A 25,299-nucleotide genomic window follows, 5' to 3' on the forward strand; every position below is an offset into this window, starting at 1 on the left:
ACGTGTCTGAGTGAACGTGTTTGTTGGGGGTATTCCTAGCGGCTTTCAATAACGATACTCAGGTGAGTATAAATAGAGTAATAGTCCACGGCAGCGGAAGCGGCAGCCCTCGTGTGAAGACCGAGTGTAAAGACATCAACTCTTCCTTGTGCAACTCCTCCTGAGCAACCCGACAAGGCACTTGAGTATCGTTTTCCTTATCGTTTTCCTTTTCATTATTTCTGTTCAGGTTTTTATTTCTATCTGGCCTTTTCTCTGATCTGTATTTACAATGTGCTTTCAAATCTCTACTACTCTGTACGCGTGAGACGCCGCAATCCTAATAATTTGCGCAGTCTACCTAAATCCTCTGCTACTTTACTCTCTATTCCAATTGGTCTCTGGAATTGCCAGTCTGCTGTAAACAAAGCAGACTTTATTTCATCTATTGGGACTCATTCTCAGCTCAGCCTCATGGCCCTAACTGAGACCTGGATCAAACCAGAGGACACTGCCACTCCTGCAGCCCTCTCAATTATTAAATTTTTTTCCACACACCCCTTGACCAGCTGGGAGACGTGGGGGTACTGGTTTACTGATCTTAAATGATTGGAAATTTGATCCCTTACCATCGCTATCGGCCAGTTCATTTTAATCACACTCAATCACTATTACTCAGCTGGATAAAATCCATGTGGTAGTGGTCTATCGTCCTCCAGGTCACGTCAGTAACTTTTTAGAGGAGCTGGATGTGTTACTTTCTAGCTTCTCTGAGGACGGCACTCCTCTGATTCTGCTTGGTGACTTCAACATCCATCTTGATAAACACCTGGCCACAGACTTCACCACTCTACTGACTTCATTTGACCTTAAGTTAGTATCTACTACGGCTACTCACAAGTCAGGTAACCAATTAGACCTTGTCTACACCCACTACTGCTCCACGGACAAAACCTTAGTTACTTCATTACACACCTCAGACCACTGTCTCATCACTCTTAACCTCATACTGACTCCTGACACAACACACACTCCTACACAGATTAGCTTTCGACGTAATCAACGCTCACTCTCTCCCTCTTGCCTATCCACTATGGTTTCATCTTCACTCCCTCCACCTGCTCAGTTCTCAGCACTGGACACTAACAGTGCTACCGACACTCTTTGCTCCACTCTAACATCCTCCTTAGACAGTTTTTGCCCCCTTTCATCCAGACCAGCCCACCCCACCCCATCTGCCCCCTGGCTGTCTGATGTTCTCCGTGAACATCGCTCTGGACTCAGGGCGGCAGAGAGGAAATGTCGGAAATCTAAAAACTATACTGACCTTACCTTGTATCAGTCTCTTCTCTCTTCTTTCTCTACAAATGTCTCCACTTCTAAAACAACATACTACCACAACAAAATTTAACAATTGCCCTGACTCTCGCACAGTCTTTTAAACATTCTCCTCTCTTCTTTGTTCTCCTCCTCCCCCTCCTTCATCAACTCTTACAGCTGATGACTTTGCATCATTTTTCACAAAAACAAACATCTCTCATCAGCAACCAGTTCTCCTCACCACAAACTGACATGCACATCTCAACAACTAACACGAACACGCTTCCATCCTTCTCTTCGCTCTCCGAGGCAGATATTTCTAAACTCATCCTATCCAATCACCCTACTACCTGTCCACTTGATCCTATACCCACTCACCTCCTTCAGGCCATTTCTTCTTTAATCACTCCTGCCCTCACTCACATTGTTAACAATTCTCTTCACACGGGAACCTTTCCCACAGCATTTAAGCAGGCTCGGGTAACCCCACTGCTTAAGAAACCCTCTCTGAATCCAGCACTTTTAGAAAACTACAGACCGGTATCCCTTCTGCCTTTCATTGCAAAGACCCTTGAGCGAGTTGTGTTCAATCAACTCTCTGTGTCTTGAACAGAACAACCTCCTGGACAACAACCAATCCGGCTTCAAAAGCGGCCATTCGACTGAGTCTGCCTTGCTCTCGGTAACTGAAGCACTGAGACTGGCAAAAGCAGCTTCCAAATCCTCAGTGCTCATCCTGCTGGATCTGTCTGCTGCTTTTGAGACAGTTAACCACCAGATCCTCCTGTCAACACTTAAGAAGACGGGGATCTCAGGAACTGCTCTCCAGTGGTTCAGGTCTTACCTCTCCGGTAAGCCCTACAGGGTGTCATGGAGAGGTGAAGTGTCTAAGTCACATCATTTAGCTACTGCTGTTCCCTAGGGCTCAGTGCTTGGACCACTTCTCTTCTCCATCTACATGTCTTTTTTAGGCACTGTAATTCAGAAACATGGCTTCTCCTATCACTGCTATGCTGATGACACTCAACTCTACTTCTCATTTCAACCAGATGATTCTACAGTCAGTGTTCGTATCGCTGCCTGTATGACAGACATCTCTGACTGGATGAAGGAGCATCACCTTCAACTAAATCTTGCAAAGACAGAATTACTTGTTGTCTCAACCAACCCAGCACTTCATCAAAATTTCTCCATTCAGCTCGGTTCATCAACCATAACTCCATCCAGGACAGCCAGGAACCTTGGAGTTGTGATTGATAACCATTTAAACTTCACTGACCACATTACTGCAACAGCCCGGTCCTGCAGATTTGCTTTATACAACATTAGAAAGATTAGACCCTTCCTATCAGAACAGGCTGCACAACTCCTGGTTCAAGCTCTTGTTCTCTCCAGACTGGACTATTGTAATGCTTTTCTAGCTGGCCTTCAAGCATGCACGATCAAACCCTTGCAACTAGTCCAGAATGCAGCGGCGAGAGTGGTCTTTAACGAGCCGAAGAGAACGCATGTCACGCCTCTCTTCATCAGACTGCACTGGTTGCCAATGGCTGCTCGCAACAAATTCAAGGCACTGGACTCGCCTGTTCAGACTTACACACCCTCCAGAGGCTTGCGTTCTGCGAGTGAACGGCGCCTCGTGGTTCCATCCCAAAGGGGCATGATATTGCTCTCACGGACATTTTCCTGGACCGTTCCCACCTGGTGGAATGACCTGCCGATCTCAATTCGTGCTGCCGAGTCTGTAGCCATTTTTTAAAAAACATCTTAAGACACATATTTTCCACTAGCACCTTACCATTAAAGACTAGCAGTAAACTTTCCAATAAATTTTGTGTTTGTTTGTCCGAAAAAAGAAAAAAAAAAGTTTGTGTACTGTGCTTGATTAACTGAGAATTCTTACAGCTCTTGCAGGTTGTTGGCCTTGTTTGTTTCGTTGCTTCTATTGCTCTCTCCTTTTTGTAAGTCGCTTTGGATAAAAACGTCTGCTAAATGATTAAATGTAAATGTAAATTCAAGTTCACATAAACTCTTCCCTCCCTCTGCTGCAGCTGTCAGTCATTTTTAAACCGTGTCGCGTTATAACAGTCAACACAATGATGATTCAATATGCCTATTATTATACCTAAAATAGTTTACAAAAAAGGCTCAACAAACTATTGCACAGATATGCTATATTATAGATAGGCTATATTAGGCCTACAGTATCGCATCAATATCTCTTTTTTGTGCTTTGAATGTTGTGAAGCGGCAGCGCTTCCTCTGCGCGCTATGACTCCATGTTGCTTCAAGCACATCATTCTGTGCATAGGATGTGCATTAGTGCATGCGTGCTTTGTGCTGCTCTGTATTGAAGTCTTTCATATATTATAATACTTTTAAACAATAAAAGATTGTTAGCATTTCTTTTTCAGTCCTGTATGTTGCTGTTTTTGTCTTAGTCTAAATACCAATTTTTTTAAAGCAAATATGCATTTACTAGATAAGTAAAATGTTAAATTAAGTGATTTTTTTCTTAAAACAAGCTAAATTATCTGCAAGTGAAGTAAGAAAAATAATCTTGTTTCTGATTGAAATCTTTTTTTTTTTTCAAACAGAAAGAAGATTATTTTTCTCACCCCATTGGCAGATCATTTTGCTTATTTTAAGCAAAAACTCACTTAATTTTAATTTATATTTGGACTGAAAACATGAGAAAAATACCAAGTAAGAAGAGCATTTTTTTTTTTGCAGTGTAGCAAGTGTGTTCTTGTGTAGTACTTGTAGTCAGGGCCGTACCCACCATTGAGGTCCCCGAGGTCCGGACCTCGGTAATTCTCTGAGGTGTACATAATAGAAGTTGCAAAATAATAGCCTTTTAAGGCGGCGTGTACAAACAGGTGTTCTTGCCTCGTCCGGCGTATGTTTGCAATTGTTTCCAATAGATGCGCCGCACTTTTCAATAGTGCCAACAGCTGGCAGGTTTTGTCCATTTTTACGCGTTAAACGCCCACAGTTTAACGTTGGGTGAACATCAAAGTCCAATCACAGTTGTACAAATGCCACAACCACCAACCTGCGCTTCAAACAACGACTGATGTTTGATATCAGAACACCGCGAGAGCGCTTAATAATCATTGATGCAAACTAATAACGTTTTCTTTACCTGGTTTTCTTGGAAGCCTTCAGTAAATTTACATTTACAACTTTGTTTTTACTGATACAGACGAAAATGAAAAGACTGCTTCAAACAAAGCTCAGCTTTGAAAAGAGAAAAGATACAGGGCAAGAGAAGGAGACTGGGGAAAAAAGAGAGAAGATGATGGCGATGAGACAGAAAGAGCAGGTAGCCCACTGTGCTCAGAATAGAAAAAGCATTAGCCTACAATATATTCCTAATTGCTACACATAATGTGATTCTGGTCTGTGAAATCCAGGCTGAAATCTCATAATCTAATATTGAGATTAGGAGCATCATATTTAGATTTCACTCATTGGTTATATTTTCACATTGATTTCTATCTTTGACATGATCTTACTCATTCAACATTAAATATGTCAAGGTTATATGTTCAAATAATGTTCTTTACATAATGTAAATCACAAAAATTAACTTAAGCTAGGTTTTCAAAGACGGAGTCACACATGTCATCTTCGGCTCAATTTAACAACAAAACTGATTTTCTGATTTTCTAATTTGGAGTCAATTTTTTTTTGCAACATTTAACCAGATTCTCATTTATAAAAATCTGTTGTCTTCTTAAAATAATTAATACTGCACACTGACATGGTTTTAAAGCTACAGTTAGCTGATTCTTTGATTTTCTTATGTCTTAAAATGCATATGTAAAGGAGGGAAATGTGTTTTTTTAAAAACCCTCCAAAATTCATATTTGGACCTCGGTATTTAGAAAATCCTGGGTACGGCCCTGCTTGTAGTCAAATAATTTAAAATATAATAGGCCTTTGTAATGTGCCTTTGTTGATTCTAAATAAATAAACTACAAAAAAAATCTATTTATATACAGGACTGAAAAAGAAATTATAACAATCTTTTATTGCGCAAAAGTATTATAATATGAAAGACTTTAATACATAGTAGCACAAAGTGCGTATTCGGTAATGTGCATTCCGTGCGCATAATGATGTGCTCGAAGCAACATGGTGTCATAGCGCACACATGCAGAGGCAGCGCTGCCGCTTCACAACATTTAAAGCACAAAGGAAAGAGATACTGATGCATACTGTATGCCTACCCATCTATGCAATAGTTTGTTGAGCCTTTTTTGTAAACTATTTTAAGTATAATAATAGGAAAATTTAATGATCATCGTGTTGACTGTCATAACGCGACACAGTTTGAAAACGACGGACAGGCGCAACAGAGGGAGAGAAGAGCTTACGTGAACTTGAATTTATCGACTTTAATATTCCTCACATACCTCACATAAAAAAGCTTACAATAACTGTGTGTAAAGGCTTGAACTTTCATGTACATATCCATGTCATTTCAGAATATCATCATTAATAACACATTCATCATTGTTTCAAACAACCATGTCACCACTTTAGTTGAGGGGCCACAAACATGATGAAGTCATGAGAAGCTAATGCTTTGTTAATGATGAAGTCCTACTGTATTATAATGTCAACAGAATTCATGTGCTATGTCCTGAGCCTGTGACCAGTTTTGGGGTCTGACCATTTACCTGCAGGCTACTATAAAGAAGACATGAACATGCTTAACTAAGAGTCAGAGATCATGATTAATGAAAAACTTAAGTTCTCACATCAATTTATATACTGGTCTAGACTGTGCATGCATGATGTAACGTTGATATTTGTATTTTCCTTTAATAAGTCACAAGTGCACACTAACATTACACAAATAGAGTAAAACAAATTAATTTCAGGTCTTTTATTGTTTTAATACTGATGATTTTGGCATACAGCTCATGAAAACCCATCTCAAAATCTCAAAAAAAATGCATATTTCATCCGATCAATAAAATAAAAGTGTTTTTAAAACAAAAAAAGTCAACCTTCAAATAATTATGTTCAGTTATGCACTCAATACTTGGGGTTCAGGTCAGGAGAGTTGGCAGGCCAATTGAGCACAGTAATACCATGGTCAGTAAACCATTTACCAGTGGTTTTGGCACTGTGAGCAGGTGCCAGGTCATGCTGAAAAACAAAATGTTCATCTCCATAAAGCTTTTCAGCAGATGGAAGCATGAAGTGCTCCTGAATCTCCTGATAGCTAGCTGCATTGACCCTGCCCTTGATAAAACACAGTGGACCAGCACCAGCAGCTGACATGGCACCCCAGACCATCACTGACTGTGGGTACTTGACACTGGACTTCAGGCATTTTGGCATTTCCTTCTTCCCAGTCTTCCTCCAGACTCTGGCACCTTGATTTCCGAATGACATGTAAAATTTGCTTTCATCCGAAAAAAGTCCTTTGGACCACTGAGCAACAGTCCAGTGCTGCTTCTCTGTAGCCCAAAAGTGACTTGACCTGGGAAATCGGCACCTGTAGCCTATTTCCTGCACACGCCTGTGCACGGTGGCTCTGGATGTTTCTACTCCAGACTCAGTCCACTGCTTCTGCAGGTCCCCCAAGGTCTGGAATCGGTCCTTCTCCACAATCTTCCTCAGGGTCCAGTCACCTCTTCTCGTGCAGTGTTTTTTGCCACACTTTTTCCTTCCCACAGACTTCCCACTGAGGTGCCTTGATACATCACTCTGGGGTGGGAATAGGAACAGCCTATTCTTTCAGAAATGTATTTTTGTGTCTTACCCTCTCATTTGAGGGTGTCAATGATGGCCTTTGGACAGCAGTCAGGTCGGCAGTCTTACCCATGATTGCGGTTTTGAGTAATGAACCAGGTTGGGAGTTTTTAAAAGCCTCAGGAATCCTTTGCAGGTGTTTAGAGTTAATTAGTTGATTCAGGTGATTAGATTAATAGCTAATTTCGAGAACCTTTTCATGATATGCAATTTTTTTGAGATTTCGGGTTTTCATGAGCTGTATGCCAAAATCAGCAGTATTAAAACAATAAAGATGCAATGAATCGAAAATATATGAAGGTTTAATTTGTATCATTACATTATGGAAAATAATGAACTTTATCACAATATGCTATTTTTTTTTTAGAAGGACCTGTATAATAAAACATGATTTAAAGTAGTCTAACATGCATTTATTAGATCCTTGTTTTTGTGAAGATAGAAGCATCATGATCATGCGTAATAAACCATAATTGATGATGATGTACTCACCTTTGTTAATGTTTTAATTAAGGTGTTGTTCGTCCATGAAGTCATGAATGAAAGACTTTGAATTCATGTAAGTTCTTGATGATTCATAAAATATTAATGCATGTTGTAATGCATAAGTCATGCATGAATTCATGATTATTCATATACCTTTACCGTAAAGTGTTACCTTTTTTCTTTCTTTTACAAAGCACTAAGGCCAGATGGAAAGGTAACTATTCTCAAAAACAAGACAAAAAAAAAAAAACGGACTGCCGCTGAGAAGGAAGTATAGAGATGGAAGCTCTTGGTACTTTAATTGAATAATCCTTAGCTACTACTAAACTATGTTCTTCTGCATTTTTTTCTTCCATTGGATGGCCGAAAGTTTCATTGATTAGCTTTAATCTTTGTGGTAACCGTTTTACAAAAGCAATTAGTAATTGATGCCTTGCTGTATTAGTTTAGGTTTCTGCATGATGTGCCTAATGCTATTTAGTCAAAATTATATTCACAAAAACAGAGCACATTCTCTCATACCTTATCTATTAAATATAGTGTTTAATTTTTCATTATACCCTTTTTTTTGTTATTATGTACAAGTTTACAACAAAAGTTAAAGAGATATTCACCTTATAGCACATGGTCCTTTCTGGGCACTTGCATCAGGAGTAATGTTGAAATTCTTCACTGTTACTTTAGGGCAGGGTAGAGAGTCTTTCTGAAGTAACCCTGAGATGTCTATAAAAACGTATTTAGGATTAGGAAAAAAACATTTAGCTTAATTTTCTCAGAACATTTCAGCTGATATCACAGCCATCTATTTGAATTCATGCCATTATAGCCACACACAGAAACACGAAAGGAATGGAAAAGACTGCAGGGTTCTAAGGCCAGTTTTAAGAAATAGAATTAATTTATGAGATAAGAAAAAAGCAGTGAAATGCTACGATCACAGACATTTGTCTAGCAAGTTTCCATTAAAAAATGTGGTTTATGCGAACCAGCCCGTATTCTGCCCATTTTGTACTTCACAAAACCTACCTTGCATGCTGAAGAGAAATATGATGTCACCACCCTTGATGAACTCTCTTCTAGTCAGATCAGCTTTTATAATGCGATATGTATAGAATGAAAAAATATCCACATATACGGTCTCATTGCCAATGGTGACTTGAGTTCCATTTTTCCGGGGATTGTCCCAGTAATATATGCCATCTGTTACAAAAAAAATTGTCTTTTAAAAAGCATTGTATTTGTAGTAAAATGCTGCATATAAAAGTGTGTGTAGGTGTGAAAGAAAAATAATCAGATTCTCACTGGAAGAAACCGAAGCAGGGTCAGTGGTGATGCTTTGCTCTAAGGACATGCGCTTCTGTATGTGTGGATTCTGGTCGAGCATCTGGAACGTTATTTGTCTCCATGGACAAGGCCACTGCAACTGGTCATCATATTCACCAGATACCAGACGAACATACATGACAAGGAAATGTTGATACACTTCTAATGAAGACTGAAAGCGATAACCATCACTGGAGTAATACAATGGACTGTAATATGTTGAAGATTTCTCTGTTGAAAAGTTCCTTATCTGCCATGTGTGGGGACACTCAGTCTCTGAAATATTAATATCGTCCACTGAGAAGCCTCCACTGGAGTTTCCAGCTCCTTTACGGCCTTCAAATACAACTTGGAAGGTTTTATTTGCATTCAGTGGCACATGATGCAGTTTCCAGTAATTACCAGGGAGCTCTGCAAGAAATTAAACTGTATAATTAAATTTTTTAGGACAATTTAAAAAACATAGGCCTGCAGAGTTAAACCTGAGTTAATAGAGTTAAACCTGTGATCTGATCCATTAGTCTGAGAGTTCCTCTGGTGTCTGTATCACTCTGGTATTCTCGGATCCAGATGTTGAGCTGGTCAGACTCATTACCACTGTGATAGTAGTAGAACTGCAGGCACTGGACTTTGCAGTCTCTTTTAGGGGTCATTGTCCTGCTCTCCATTCTGGCTGTGTCACCCTTGTTTCTGCCCTCAGTGCTGAAGTGCATGAAAAAAGACGTCCCTGCAGGCATGAAAACAGGTGAATAGTTGTGTGAAACTGGGTGATACAGTGACTGCAACTGTGGATGGAAGTGAAGCATTTCCTTTTGTGTAATTAGTATAAATCACTTCCTGTGATGTCAAAACAGACACTATCCATTGACTGACTGACTGTAACAGATCTCACCATTCTGTTCTTTGCTCAAGTATGTGTGGTCAGTCACACTGACACCTCTTACTGACTTCACTCTCTGCCAGCTATAATCAGCAGCAGAACAGATGCTCATCTCACACAGAGATTCATCATCAAAACTGCAGTGGTCAAGGAAAGAGATGGAGGAATCTGTAATGCAAACAGGCAAACACTGATGCAAAAGCAATTCCTTAAAACTTTCCATTCATAACAGGTTTTTCCTGGTCTCTCTTACATCAGACTTGAAGTCCTACTGAAATATTTAACAAACACAAACTGCAACATAATCCACATAAACTATAACATCTATAAAAGCACAAATGAAAACAATGTAAGTACTCACTGCATTTATAGAGTTTGTTGAGCTCAATCGCATCATATTCACTGATGTCCAGGCGTTGACCAATCACATCTTGGAACTCTGGACGCTTGGTGATGATCGTGGATCCGTTACCGTTACTGAAGGCATTTTTATCATAATGCATCACAGAGTAATAGTCATATGGGGTGCCTTGGATGGTGATCAGGTTCTTGCCGTATTTATCAAAATTACTCTCAAAGCCTGAAAATAAAGACTAAATGGGTTATTAAGGTGATTGTTCATAAGGAATGGCTAATTTAAGTGTATGCTGATTAGTTAAATGTAAGGGTGTAACGATTCACTCATTTTCTTGATGCATTGATCTTGAAACATGTATTTTGAATCGTGAATCCTTAATTTCGTAAATGGGTCATACCTGAGCATTTGAAATACAACCCCGCTTATTCAAGGATGCACATTTATTGGATGGACGGAGCAAATACATTTGTCTAAAATGCATTCGTACAGTTCTGATGAATGAAACATGAAATGTAACCTAGTGTCGTTTAACTGAATATACGAAGCAAATTTCTAAAGTAACTACAACATTACCAACACTGAAATAAGAGAACGTGGTTTATATATCAATGGAGACACATTAAAGTTGCGTACGATACTATTGCAACAATAGACATCGGTGTTTACTTTCAGAATCATCATAAGTAAAATGTTCTGTAGAAAGAGAATAAAGAGGCCTTTTCTTTCTATTTGAAAAAGAAAGTTAGTTTAGGATTAGCTGGAAAAGTGCATGATTTCTAGCCTAGAAATCTAGACGCACCCTAGCGGCAGCAAATCTAATCTGCCGCGAGTGTCATCTAGCAACTCTCAAAACACTTCTGAGCTGTAAACGCCAAACTCTGGTCGGGCCAATCACATTGTGTATAAAGTCTGTGGGCGGGGCATAACATAATGACGGCCAAGTTGCGCTTGCGTGTTACAGGTAAACACTGGCGAACGGCGGTCTTTCGAATCAGCTTTGACCGCGAATCTGGAAGACTTGGAGTAAGGCTTAACGCTGAGAAAAGAACAAAGAACGGCACTGAAGTCATTCTTAAAAAGGGAAGATGTGTTCTGAGATTTGCCGACCGGATACGGCTCTGCTTCACCTTCGTTGCTCTGGTTGGTTGTAGCGCTATACAGTTGCGTGCACGCCGTGCAGAGGGAGTTTGAAAGACAACCGTTTATCCCGCCCCTCGGATTGAGCCCTGTCAATGGTGAGTTTCCAGACCAAACATCTTGATGTGGGCCTGGCATGTCAGGCTTCATGATTTCCTCTCCATGGAAGCATTGCATGTTTAATGCCTGGGGCACTTTAATTATGTTGTGTAGCCATTTACACTATCATATATGATAGTGTAAATGGCTACAAAAGGCTTTAAAAGGCTTTAAAAGTATGTTAGTTAATGCTAACTATTGTGTATACACAATAGTTAGCATTAACTAACTTACTTTTAAAGCCTTTTTAAATTTTGGTTTATGTAAATTTCTACAAATGCCATTTTATATAGTCTATTAAAGTAAAGTGTGAAATAATACTAAAACAATAAAGTAATATGAACTAGCATTATGTCACGCCTGTTCCCGGACTCCATTTCCCTTGATCCTCCCTGTCCCGCACCTGATTGCACTTCCTCGTTATCTCTCCCGCTATCCACGCCTGCACCTGGTTCTCGTCATCTGCACGCCTTTATAGAGGGAATGCATCGACGTCACTTTCCCGCCAGAACGCCCCCTCAGCCGGGGCTGAGTGGCAGAAGAGCTACTGTGTGACAGGAGTTAATAGAGGAAAACATGAGTTGAGCAAACGATTATCAGTTTAAACTAAAGTTTGGGCTCGATATGGTGGTCCTTACAACTTATCACAGATTACACACAACATCCATGGATAATGCAAGCAGCCAGGAATTGTGTTTTCCTGGTATTTTTATGAGCCTGATTTCGACATGATTATTTATAACTGTCAGTCATCACATTTTTCAAGTGAATCCTGCAAGTATGTGTGGATGGGTCAGTGTATTGAAGCGTGTATGTGGCCGCTTGTGATGAATGGAAAACAAAAGTTTTATTCAAATTCTGAATAAATTATAGACCTATTAAAGGTGCCATAGAATGAAAAATTGAATTAACCTTGCCATAGTGAAATAATAAGAGTTCAGTACATGGACATCACATACTGTGAGTCTCAAACACCATTGCCTCCTACTTCTTATGTAAATCTCGTGAATGAAAAACACCACGGAAAAAAAAGTAATGTCAACAAATGTCATGTTCCCGGCTGTGCAGGAGACGTGAGGACTTTTCATATGTCAACAGTCATGGTTGAGGTTCATTATAATCGGATACCACAACAATTTATTTAAAGATCATTCGTTTGTTAGGCCCATTTTAAGCAAGCTTCGCTCAGCGTCTTAAACTGAAGAAAGGGCCAACTGTATTCCTGCAAGCAGTAAGTAGTAATTTATCCACTTATTGACTTAGCTGTTTAAACAATTTCTGATTAAATTGAAAGTTTCTTAGAGAGACCGCATTGTCTAGATAACACAAGATGCTAGTACAGTAACAATAGGAAACTTCAATGTACCATACAAAACTAAATAGTGTGTTTTGTATGGTACATTGACTCTAATGACAGATAATATTATTTTGTATTACAAAATACAACCATATACGTTGTTTACAGATCGTTCACTTGATCCTTCAAACGTCACCTTTTCCATCATATACTTTAAAACAACAGTCATTTGACAAGGCTATTCATTTTATAAAAATATGAGGTATATATTTATATTTTTGAGAACTGAAGTAGGCCTATGTTTTTGCATGCTTGTATTTCAGCATCACAGTCACTGCGTAGCCTACATTGTGACTAACTTTATTTAAACACGCAATATCGTTGACGAAAAAAGACAGTGTAAAATGTAGGCTGAATGACACACTTTAAGCAGAACATCTCAAATAGAGATTGCTGAAATGCAGCTTACTTGTTTATTGGTGTTTTCAGATCATCCGTGCACGAGGGAGAGCGCACATATATATGGTTGCCAGATTGGATATGTTTAGGTAAAACACCGGTGGAATCTGATAATATCAGTCGCCTAAATATTAGCCATTAACAATATAGGTAACACTTTACAATAAGGTCTCATTTGTCACTATTAGTTCATGTAGTAACTCACATGAACTAACCATGAACAATACATTTGTTACAATATTTGTTAATCATTATACTACATGTGTTTGGGGGATTTAAATTACTGTCATCTGGCAGCCACAAGTACGCAAGCTCTTTTTACTCGCGCGCGGATGATCTGAAAACACCAATAAACAAGTAGGCTGCATTTTAGCAATCTCCATTTGAGATGTTCTGCTCAAAGTGTCATTCAGTCGGTCTGTGTTCTGTCAGGACTCACGAGCCGCTTCGCTGAACAACTGAACTGCAGTGTGCTGTGAGCTGCTGAAATAAGCCAATCAGAGCAGAGCTCAACATTAATATTCATGACCCTTCCAAATAAGGCAAAAACAGAGCATTACATCCTAGGGACAAGTTATAGGGTTGTAAATGTACCTGTAAAACTGTATCTGGACAATTTTTGCCCTTAAATAAGCCACATACCCTCTATGTAGATATCAGAGAACAATTTAACATATTGTTTCAACTCATTCTATGGCAACTTTAATACAAAATAAATAATAATTATATTGCCCAGACACCGTGCAAAGTGCGCTCCCTTTATAATCACTAAAAGTTGTCACTCATTATATAAACGCAATCTCACAAAGTTCTGCAGTGAAGCTGGTATACAACGAATCTCTTATTTTCACAATGTCTGCACTTACAGAGACGCGCGTGTTAACTGAACTCAGCGCCTGGAAAAACACTCGAGCAGTGAGTGGATTTTAAGTTCAACTCATGTGATTGGCCAATCCAGTTGTAGATATCTACAAACCTGTCTGTGATTGGCTACATTACTCACCGAAGCGAAAACATGCTGGAAATGTGATCATTTGACAAGTGCAAATACAGATACACACTGGATCATTTGCTAGCTCTTTTTTGCTGATAATGCTATTATTACGAATTCTTACGGAGGATTACATATCCTAGACAAGCAGTTATGGGCAGATTTTCCCTCTAAAAGCAGAAGAAGCAGCAGGCTGGCTGTGGTTTGAGTGAGAAAATTACACGTCCGATCAAGTCCGTCTCAAGCTCGGAACAGCGATGTCCATTGGGTCCATGGACAAGCTTCCCCCTACCCCCCATTTGGCGCAGGGCCTGGTTTTGTGTGTTTTCGCTACATTCACGCTGTAAACCAGTGCTGCCTGTCAGTCTTTTTGCCACTCAGTAGAGTGTAATCACAGTCACTCCAGCTGATGGTGACGTCACGTGCATTCCCTCTATAGAGGGAATGCATAGAGGGAATGCACTGACGTCACTTTCCCGCTGGAACACGCCCCCTCAGCCGGGGCTGAGTGGGAGAAGAGCCGCTGTGTGACAGGAATTAATAGGAAACCGTGAGTACAGAGCAAACAATCATATGTTTAAACTAAATGTTGGGGTCGATAGTGTTCCTTACAGCTTATCAAAGATTCAGTGATCCATGAATAATGACATGCCCCCAGGAATTGTGTTTTCCTTACATTTTTATGAGCCTGATTTCAACTGATTTAACTCATTCACATTTTTCGAGTGAATCCCACATGTAACGTTATATGCATGGGTCAGTGACTGTATTGAAGTGTGTATGTAGTAATAATATACTTTATAATCACTAAAAGCTGTCACTCATTCAATAAGCGCAATCTTAAGTTATATTAATCAGTGAAGCTAGTATACAATTAATCTTATTTTCACAATGTCTGCACTTACAAAGATGCGCGTGTTAACTAACTCCTGGACAAACAGTCGAGCGGTGAGTGGATTCCAAATTCAACACCTGTGATTGGCCAACTCTGTTGTAGATATCTACAAAAATGTCTGTGATTGGCTACATTACTCAACGAAGCGTAAACGCGTTGGAAATGTAATAATTTGACGAGTGCAAATACAGATAAACACTGGATCTTTGCTAGCTCCCTATCGCTATTAATATGCTATTATTACGAATTATTACAGAGGATTATAAATCATAGACAAGCAGTTATGGGCAGCGTGAAGCAGCAACAGGTGACAATGGTTTGAGTAAGAAAATTGCATGCTATTATCAAGTCTGGAACAGCAACGTCCGTGGACATGCCTTCCCAACCCATCCCCCCCCCCCCCCTGCACTCCTTGTCCTTCATTATTATGTCAGTCTTGTTTCGTGGCCTGTTCATATTGTTTGTTGAATAAAGCCTGTTGTGTTTGGAAGTCCTGGATCTCCTCATCTCTGCTACACTACACCTGACCGTTACCCATTAACAATGGACAAACTTTCTTTTTTTTTTTTTTTTGGCAGCACTTTACATTAAGGTTCATTAGTTAACAAACTAATAATGAACTGCACTTATGAAGCATTTCTTTATCTTTGTTAATGTTCATTTCAACATTTCCTAATATATTATTAAAATCTTGTTAACATTAATGAATGCACTGTGAACTAATATGAACAAACCATGAACAGCTGTATTTTTATGAACTAACATTAACAAAGATGAACAAATCTAGTAACAAATTTACTACTCATGGTTAGTTTACTTAATACATTAACTAATGTTAACTAATGAAACCTTATTGTAAAGTGAAACTTTTTTGTTTTGTTTTTTTGGTAACACTACCATTTTTCATTAGTTAATGCATTAGTTAACACATAGTTACCATGAACAACACCTCTGTTCAGCATTAGTTTATCTTTGTTAACATTTAGTTAACAAAACTCCATCTGTTCATGGTTTGTTCATGTTAGGTCATATGTGCATTAGCTAATGTTACCAAGATTTGGTCAAATTAATATTAACAAAGATAAATAAATGCTTTATAAGTGCAGTTCATTATTAGTTCATGTTAACTAATGAACCTTATTGTAAAGTGCAGGGGTGTAGCCATCTTTTCAGAAGTGAGGGGGACAGAAATGTCATAATACCATTTTTTTTTTTTTTTTGGACCAATATAATTTATCGCATCTCTTGCTTTTAATTGGGCAAGATATCAAATACACTGCTGAAAAATAACCAATAATTAATATCTATAATATTATTCTCCTATTCTCCTATTTTTTTTGCCAATTTTATGATTGGTTTATATACTACAAACACTTCTGCGTTAAGACTCCATAGATTTTATGCAATGTAAAAAAATATATATATATTCTGATGTAACTCATCTGTTCTCTATGTGAATATATAGTAAAATGTAATTTATTCCTGTGATCAAAGCTGAATTTATCATCATTACTCCAGTCTTCAGTGTCACATGATCCTTCACTAATCATTCCCATATGAGGAACTGATGATCAACACACATTTAGGATTATTATCAGTTGTGCTGCTCATGGTGATGCTTAATTTTCTAAACATTTGTGGTAAAATTAAAAAAGAGAGAAATTAATACTTTTATTGATCAGACATGCATTAAATTGATCACAAGTGATATTTTTAATATTACAAATTAGATAATTTATTTAATAAATGCAAATAAATGCTGTCCATTGAACTTTCTATTCATTAAAGAATCCTAAAAAATAACATGTAGGCTATCATGGTTTCCACAACATTTTGGGAACTGTTTTCAACACAGATAATAATCATAAATGTTTCTTGATTATGAAATCTTCATATGAGAATGATAGTGAAGGATCATGTGACACTGAAGACTGGAGTAATGATGATAAATTCAGCTTTGATCACAGGAATAAATTACTATATATTCTCATAGGAAAAAAAGCGGTTTTAATGTGTAATAATGTTCAAAATATTACTGTTTTAACTATTTTCGATTACATAAATGCAGCCGTGGTGAGCAGAATACTAAACATTAAAAAAGCTGCATTATTCATATTTATTGTCAATAAATAGCCTACATTGAGATGACTTAAAAAACACACATAAAGCATATATTGTCGCAATCGTCTGATTGTCGTCGTCACGTTTCATCATCATAACGATTGTTTTCCTTCAGCTGCAGCTCCAGCTTGACAGGGTATTACGAATCCACTTTTGGACTTTCTGTGAGAGCGCCCTCCTCATATTAAGATTCGGAAAAAATTACAGGTCATGCATAGATAATTTTTTGTCTCTGAGTTTAAATCTTGATGTATTCACATTGGTTTCTATGTATAAATACACTTGCCCCTGACCTCAAGAAGCGCGCTATCAACCGAGATTAGAGAAGGCTGTCGTTAGCGTTCCTGTTAACTTGTCCGCCCCCGCACAGGGTAACGCCGGTTCGAATCCCGCTCGGAGCACAGTATGTCAGTGTATGTCTTTATAATATATAACTGTTTCACTCTTTTCCTTAAAACCAAATAAACTTAAAAAAAATAAAAAATTATACAAATACAAGGCCACCTTTTATGATGTTTTGAAAGTTGATTGTCACATAATCATCTCTGTCATATCTTGACTGCTCATGCAAAAATCCAAGTGCATGGAGAAACTCGTGCTCAACAATGCCTTTTATTCCACAGCCATTTCCAATGGAAAGAGGCTGACCTCCAGGAGATGAGCGGCCAATGTATGACCAACACCTGCAAAATAAGAAAGATAACAGCACATTCCTGTAGCAGGTGCATTACTATTTTGATATTAATATTTACTGTCGCCCCCCCCCCCCCCCCTTTGAGAATAGTCATGAAAATGCACTATCCAAACTTAAAGGGCTGTAATTCATGAATGCTTTGGAATATAGACTTAAGTTTGGTCTTGGTTTAAAGATGACAATCGGCAGAGTATTGCTGAAGTGAAAGCATTTCAAAATATAAAATTATAGAAAAGTTATGGAAGTTTAAATTTATTGAAAATGAAAAATAAAGTACAAAATATTATTTATTTTATATAAAATAAATATTTTACAAAAAATGTTTTATTCTAAAATTACTATGAAATCAAAGCCATATGTCTAACTAAATTGTGTTCCAAATTTGAAGTTGATATCACAAAAATTGAAGTCCCCATGAAATTTTGTTTAAATTTTGTCTATACCAAAAATAGCCACCGGGTGTCATTCAATTTCTATTGATTGTTTATTTGATGTATTTTCCTGTAAATTTCTGTCCAAATATCACTTCCATCAAAAAACAGTCACCAAATATGGAACATTGAGACTCAGACCTTTCAAATGATATGTGTTTTGTCAAGAAATTATGTGTTTTGTCAAGATAAGAAAAGATTTTCATTATAAAGTAGTTAAAGGTTACAACTGCTGTTATGATGTAGATTTTTTTTTTGAGGGGCACTCTCGTCATAAATGACTATTTTACTGTTATCATGTAATTTTTATCATAAAACAATGGACACACATCTCTTCAGGAGTGTTAGACCTTTCCAACAATATATAGTTTGTCATGATTACATTAGGATTTAAGTGAAATATAATGAAGTAAACGTAGGTGTCCCGTATACGGGACGGTGACAGTTAAGGGGTTAAAAGAATTTATTAACTCATAAAAGTTTTCATACGTATAATATAAATTCAGTATAGCATTGTTTAGGCTGTATCAGAGAATAGCATAAAATATAATATATTACTAATACTGTTAATAACTGGGACCATACTATACCCTTCACGACTCTCCACAGAGATGTAAAATTCTTCTGCTGCTCTGGGCTTAAAGTCAATACATGATTTCAGTCTGAACTGCTCAAAGGCTCTCAAAATGACTCCTCTGTAGTTCATACCTACACAATGAAAAATGCATAATGGATCAAAAAAATAAAATAAAAGTATTTCTTATTCATAAGTTGATTTAGAAATCAATGTTTTCTTACTGAGATTCACACTTAGCGTATACGGGACGGGAATATCCCACCGGTACTGGTTCCCAAGAATGGCACTCCTTTGATTAGGCTTTAAAGCAGAATGATTTAAGTATCCTGATAAATATTATATTGACTGATTTCTGAATTATCCAATGTTCAATATACTTGTAGAATTTCTTTGAACAGAACTCACCATCATGATGTCTCCTTCTCTGAGATTTAAACCTGGCATTCAGTATAAAGTAAATATGCTTGTGTTCAGTTTACAGTACATATGGTTACTTTCAGTTTAGTGTTCAGTTTACAGTACATATGCTTTCAGTTTAGTGTTCAGTTTACAGTAAATAGTGTTCAATTTACTGTTAATAAAAAGTCGGAGTAAAGTTATGATTTATGAACGTGGGTTGTCAAGGTCAGAAAAGGAAAATAAGGAACAATTGTTTTTTTTATAGGAAAATAAGGGATTATTATTTAATTATTTTTTGGTGAAAATATTAAGACATTAATACTTTTACTCAGTAAGATGCATTACATTTATCAAAAGTGGCAGTGAAGGCGTTTATAATGTTGCAAAAGCTTTCTATTTCAGATAAATCTGAAATAAATCTTTCTATTCATCAAAGTATCCTGGAATAACAACAACAAAAAATATTTTACCTTTCAATATAGAAAAAATAATAAATGTTTCTCGAGTATCACATCATCATATTATTCCGTCAGGTAAATTGCATGTTTTTTTCTTCTTCTTCAATATAGGACAGTTGGCAACCCTACCTTACCCTTTTTTGCCTGTTATGTAAATCTACTTGAGTTCTTGAGATAATATAGGCTAGTAGTTTTACCTTTGTTTATATCTGGAATGTCCTTCCATTTCTCAGTAGTTCCTTTGAGGAAAATATAATGAAGAAAATAAAAGAAGACAGAGAGGGGAAGTTGGAATATAGAAAATTATATTTTTAGTGAAACGATCTGAAATTTAAATGAGCAAAAGAGCAATCAAAACTTCAGACAGTAATGAAAACAGGATCTTTTACATGGCACAATTGAGAGATTAGAAAAACATCAACATTATAATAACAGATTTATATCAGTGACTGAGCTGAACTTACCATTTATATCATGTGATGGCTGAGAACACGACATATAGAAACAATATTCATACATTAAGATTTTATATATATATATATATCAATCACCTAATGCATAAATGCATGTATTATTACATAAGCCATCTACTTTCCAACTTACCATTGGTGATGCAAGACAAAGAGCCAAATCCAAAATCAGCAGAAGAAAAGCACTTAACTGCATTTTTACTGGGAATCATAACGATCACATTTTATAATTGAGGTTTTATCATTTGCAAGCAAAATACAATGGATGCACAAGTATTTAATAATGTTGTGTAAATCTCAATTACATTTAAGATCATGAGTCAATGAATATGTGATTAAAAAAATAAAAGGAGGATACATACCAGGTTAAGTCATTAACAGATAAGGTTAAAACATAAAACAGTTTGACCACGGAGCTTGTAATAACAAGTGAGTCCCTGAAGTTATTTAAATATGCAACTTTTTCCAACTTCCTTGTACTGAATTTCCATTGGAAACAATGACACACATAAGCCCTGTTTCCACCAAAATTACCCGGAACAATTTGTACCAGGAACTTTTTTACAGGAACTTTTCTCCCCCCCAGACCTGCAGCTGTCTGCGTTTCGACCGCGATAAAGTTCCGAGAAGATTAGGCAAATTAAGCCCCGTTTCCACCAAAATTACCCGGAACAATTTGTACCAGGAACTTTTTTACAGGAACTTTTCTCCCCCCCCAGACCTGCAGCTGTCTGCGTTTCGACCGCGATAAAGTTCCGAGAAGATTAGGCAAATTAAGCCCCGTTTCCACCAAAATTACCCGGAACAATTTGTACCAGGAACTTTTTTACAGGAACTTTTCTCCCCCCCCCCAGACCTGCAGCTGTCTGCGTTTCGACCGCGATAAAGTTCCGAGAAGATTAGGCAAATTAAGCCCCGTTTCCACCAAAATTACCCGGAACAATTTGTACCAGGAACTTTTTTACAGGAACTTTTCTCCCCCCCCCAGACCTGCAGCTGTCTGCGTTTCGACCGCGATAAAGTTCAGAGAAGATTAGGCAAATTAAGCCCCGTTTCCACCAAAATTACCCGGAACAATTTGTACCAGGAACTTTTTTACAGGAACTTTTCTCCCCCCCCCCCAGACCTGCAGCTGTCTGCGTTTCGACCGCGATAAAGTTCCGAGAAGATTAGGCAAATTAGTCCGGTGATGTCCTGCTGAAAGAAACAATAGAAACCATTACAAAAATCGTACTGGTTTCCACTAAAAAACCATTACAAACCATCAGCTTTTAACCATTAAAAATGGTTTCCATCACGTAGTGTGTTTTGGGCATATTCCATTAGGATTTAATGGTTTGTATAGGTTTCCATTACACATTTGTGTTGGTCTTTATTTGCACATTTAATGGTTCCCATTGCAGTTTGTACTGGTTCTGATGGTTCCATTACAAATTTGTGTTGGTCTTTATTTGCACATATTTAATGGTTTCCATTGCAGTTTGTACTGGTTCTGATGGTTCCATTACAAATTTGTGTTGGTCTTTATTTGCACATATTTAATGGTTTCCATTGCAGTTTGTACTGGTTCTGATGGTTCCATTACAAATTTGTGTTGGTCTTTATTTGCACATATTTAATGGTTTTCCATTGCAGTTTGTACTGGTTCTGATTTGTATGTTTGACTGGTAGCTGTTTAAATAATTTAAATTATTACTAAAATTATACACTGGTTTTGCCCTTGTTGCTTAAAAAAACTAAAATATATAATTTTAATTGATATAAACTGCACACAAACTTTTCAATAGCTAACAGCTAAGGTTGTGTTTTTCAAAGAATGAAGAACATGCACCTGAAATCAAAATTATACATAACTTTTTTACTCAACCCAGCTGGAAATAAACATCTGACACAAAATGAACATGACGTTTTTATTTATTTATGTACATGAAATTCTCGTTCACTGAGGCTGATTTAGACCTGCAAAAAGAAGGAGAATGCATTAGGACAATGGACCTCTTTAACCACATCATCAGTACATGAGATTATCCATACATTATATATTTATATATGGGAATCTCAAAGAAGTTGTAAGAACTTAGTTGTTGATGAAAACAATCATGCCTAAATTCATTTAACACTTTGAGTACTTTGAGCAGATTCAAGATCTTGACAGCTGTGAGCTTTTGTTCATTAGTCATTTCATGGTCATAGCATGACGATCATCTGTTATTTAACCTTCTCCGCCAGGTATATATTTTAACCTGCTAGCCAGCACCCGCACTTTTGAAAAAAAATCCCAAGAAATGGCACATCCAAACTTAAACACATACAGTAAAAAACTGATGACTTTCAAGATCATGCCATGTGATTTTATTTTGAGAAAACTCAACTGCTAACTGATGTTTATTGTCATCTTCCAAGCATTCAGTGAATTGTCTCTTTTTTTTTTGGTGCAAACTAACTGCCTCATTCAGTTTCAGTCTCTCCTGCACACATTCACACACCTCCGGCCCGGTTATGGTTCTTTTTATCTCTGTTATAATTACTAAAAAATTCACAGATTTTATCCCTCTTTTTTTTTTAATCAAACTTCCCATTTCACTTTCTTTAGAGGACAGTGCTGAACTCCTGTCAGAGAAGATGGTAATTCAGGGAAATAAGTTCTCTGATGCGCCACTTGAAACATTGGATGGATTCTGTCTTTTGAACTTTTAGCATCTATCTTATGCGAGTTGATTTAGATTAATATGTGCGAGGGAGAGAGACAGTGCTTAGTTTGAAGACAGAGAAAAAAAATGTCCAATTTAAGAAAAAAACAGCAATCATAATCAAGGACTGGAACTATCCATTTTATGACACTATATGAGCACTCAAGAAGTATAGGAACTGATAAAAAAAAAGCTGCTCAAAACATACCCAATGTGATAATAAAAATATAAATGAAAAAAAAAGATATTATTAGAGAACATTGGTATTGCATTCAGAAATGGTATGTACTTACCATTGACAGTTTTTGTACGGTTTATGTCACTTATCTTCTCCGCCAGGTATTTGCGTGCACATGGCAGGCGCCTTTTTATTTCTTCTGAGGTGTGGCCTCTTTCATTCAACCTCTGAGAGACAGACACTCTGTTTGAAACACACACACACACACACCGTGAAATTAAAGAACTGAAGGACTTTAAATCTGACCACTCTCAAATAAAAATCAAGTAGCATAAAATGCTTGATAGCTCAAACCTGAAATCACACAGTGACAGCCTAAAGCCCAATTTATACTTCTGCGTCGAGTGTACGCAGTAGCTTGTACGACATACCCTGACGTGCACCTCTCCAAAAATGTAACAACGCGTCAATTCAATGTGGACCGCAAGCGCTGTGGTGTGTCAGAACCCCTCCCTGAGGGGTACACATGCTCCCTCTGCATGTGTAACTGCATGTTGACGGATCACCATACTATGGAAGCCCGTTTCCGCCACTAAATAATAAAAAAATAATAATAGCGACTTTTTATCTCACAATTCTGACTTTTTTTCTCACAATTGCGTGATATAAAGTCAGAATTCTGAGATATAAAGTCGCAATTGCGAGTTATAAAGTCAGAATTCTGAGATATAAAGTCGCAATTGCGAGTTATAAAGTCATTGATCTGCCGCGTCCCGACACAGAACGGATGTGAGGTGATAACGTTCATATTCTGATGTGTTATTATGGAAATATAATCCCCAGAACATCACCACCCTCAGAATGTGCTGTAATTCACGATTTCCTTAGAGAACGAGTGTGTTCAGTAATGACACGTCCAGTTGGGCCAATGACATGTCGCTATACATACAGTCACCTGAGCGTGGCGCTGAGATCATATTTCATAAATAACGAATCATTAATAGCATATTTCATTAATAACGCATCAGAATATGCTGTAATGCAGGATTTCGTTTGAGAAAGAATTTTATTGACCTCCATATGCTCGATTTTGATCATATTTGAAATAATAAATTAATTGTAAAAGGCTCTGTTACCACTTCAGTTCAAACCTCAATGTCAAGGTTATTGGTGCATGTGCGCGCACGCACACACAATTGAATGGTGTTGAACCTGACAGAGAAACAGGGAGTTCTGCTGCCGAACAGTTGCAACAGAAATATGAGGTTGAGATGGAGCAGTTTTCATTAAAAGCCTACTCCTGTAAATAATGATCTTATATGTTTTAATAAAAGGCCCACGTGACAAATTCAACCAGAGTACCCCTTTGCATTTATTTTCTATTCTCAAAATCCTGCATTACAGCATATGATGCGTTATTAATGAAATATGATCCCAGAATAGCGCCACCCTCAGGTGACTGTATGTAGCCTACCGACAGAGCACTGACGTGTTGTGATCGGGCAGCAGTTTTCATTAAACGTTAAAAAGATAAAATGATACTGTTTCAATAAATGGCGCATGCGTGCACTTAATCTCTCTGACGCACTCTGACGATCTGATAGCATTTAGCTTAGCCCACTAAGCCCAGTTCATTCACTATGGAACCAAACAGAGATCAAGTTAGAAGCCACCAAACACCTCCACGGTTTCCCTATTTAAATACAGTTACACAAATAGTTGAACGATCAAGTATGGTGACACAAAATAAAATGTGGTGCTTTTCTAAGCCGATTAAAAAGGAGAACTATAATGTATGGAGGAATAGCACTTAGTACTCAGCGCAGTAAAAAGTCCCGAGTCAAACATCCTACCTCACATCTCCCCCTCCCCCCATTGCCAGAAATTTGGAGGGGTGCTGTGAGGGACAATGTTTCAGCCGGGACTTTTTTCGAATACATACAAATGTCCTTTATGTATTATGTATATGTATAAGGCCATATTAAATTACCCTTTTTGAAGAGTACGCATGTGCGGACGCACTCTAGTACGTAAGAAAGAGTCTTTGATTGAATCAGGAAATGAAGCAAAATAACTGAGAAAAATAAGAATTAGGCCTCAGGTGCCATGTCCATAATGTATAGCAAAAGATCTAGCATGAATTCTATCTCAAAATAATTAATTAAAAGCAGTTATTACTCCACCACCTGCGTTACTTCGTTATACGGGAAATGCACTCCAGACCAACAGAACTGTAGTTACAGCCAATTTCTTGTTTTGTTGAATTATAGCACCACCCTAATTAC

At 37.6% G+C, this 25,299-nt stretch overlaps 1 protein-coding gene across 1 annotated transcript in view; it reads right to left on the reverse strand.

The window, feature by feature from the left end:
- LOC137083913 (meprin A subunit beta-like) overlaps nucleotides 1-20,604 on the reverse strand; it is a 30,801-nt gene extending 10,197 nt beyond the window's left edge. Inside the window, exons 1-15 of the mRNA XM_067449852.1 lie at nucleotides 20,509-20,604; nucleotides 20,280-20,347; nucleotides 20,141-20,159; nucleotides 19,874-19,915; nucleotides 19,225-19,256; nucleotides 19,041-19,119; nucleotides 18,833-18,950; nucleotides 17,622-17,800; nucleotides 11,246-11,255; nucleotides 10,122-10,330; nucleotides 9,773-9,928; nucleotides 9,383-9,607; nucleotides 8,860-9,291; nucleotides 8,584-8,757; nucleotides 2,144-2,157 (exon numbers count right to left, since the gene is read on the reverse strand). Of these exons, the coding sequence (XP_067305953.1) occupies nucleotides 2,144-2,157; nucleotides 8,584-8,757; nucleotides 8,860-9,291; nucleotides 9,383-9,607; nucleotides 9,773-9,928; nucleotides 10,122-10,330; nucleotides 11,246-11,255; nucleotides 17,622-17,800; nucleotides 18,833-18,950; nucleotides 19,041-19,119; nucleotides 19,225-19,256; nucleotides 19,874-19,915; nucleotides 20,141-20,159; nucleotides 20,280-20,342 (1,752 nt within the window). The 5' untranslated portion in view covers nucleotides 20,343-20,347; nucleotides 20,509-20,604. The remainder of the gene's footprint in view (nucleotides 1-2,143; nucleotides 2,158-8,583; nucleotides 8,758-8,859; nucleotides 9,292-9,382; nucleotides 9,608-9,772; nucleotides 9,929-10,121; nucleotides 10,331-11,245; nucleotides 11,256-17,621; nucleotides 17,801-18,832; nucleotides 18,951-19,040; nucleotides 19,120-19,224; nucleotides 19,257-19,873; nucleotides 19,916-20,140; nucleotides 20,160-20,279; nucleotides 20,348-20,508) is intronic.
- Nucleotides 20,605-25,299: the final 4,695 nt, after the last annotated feature.

The sequence above is a fragment of the Pseudorasbora parva genome, chromosome 7 (genome assembly GCF_024679245.1).
Source record: "Pseudorasbora parva isolate DD20220531a chromosome 7, ASM2467924v1, whole genome shotgun sequence".
NCBI lineage: Eukaryota > Metazoa > Chordata > Actinopteri > Cypriniformes > Gobionidae > Pseudorasbora > Pseudorasbora parva.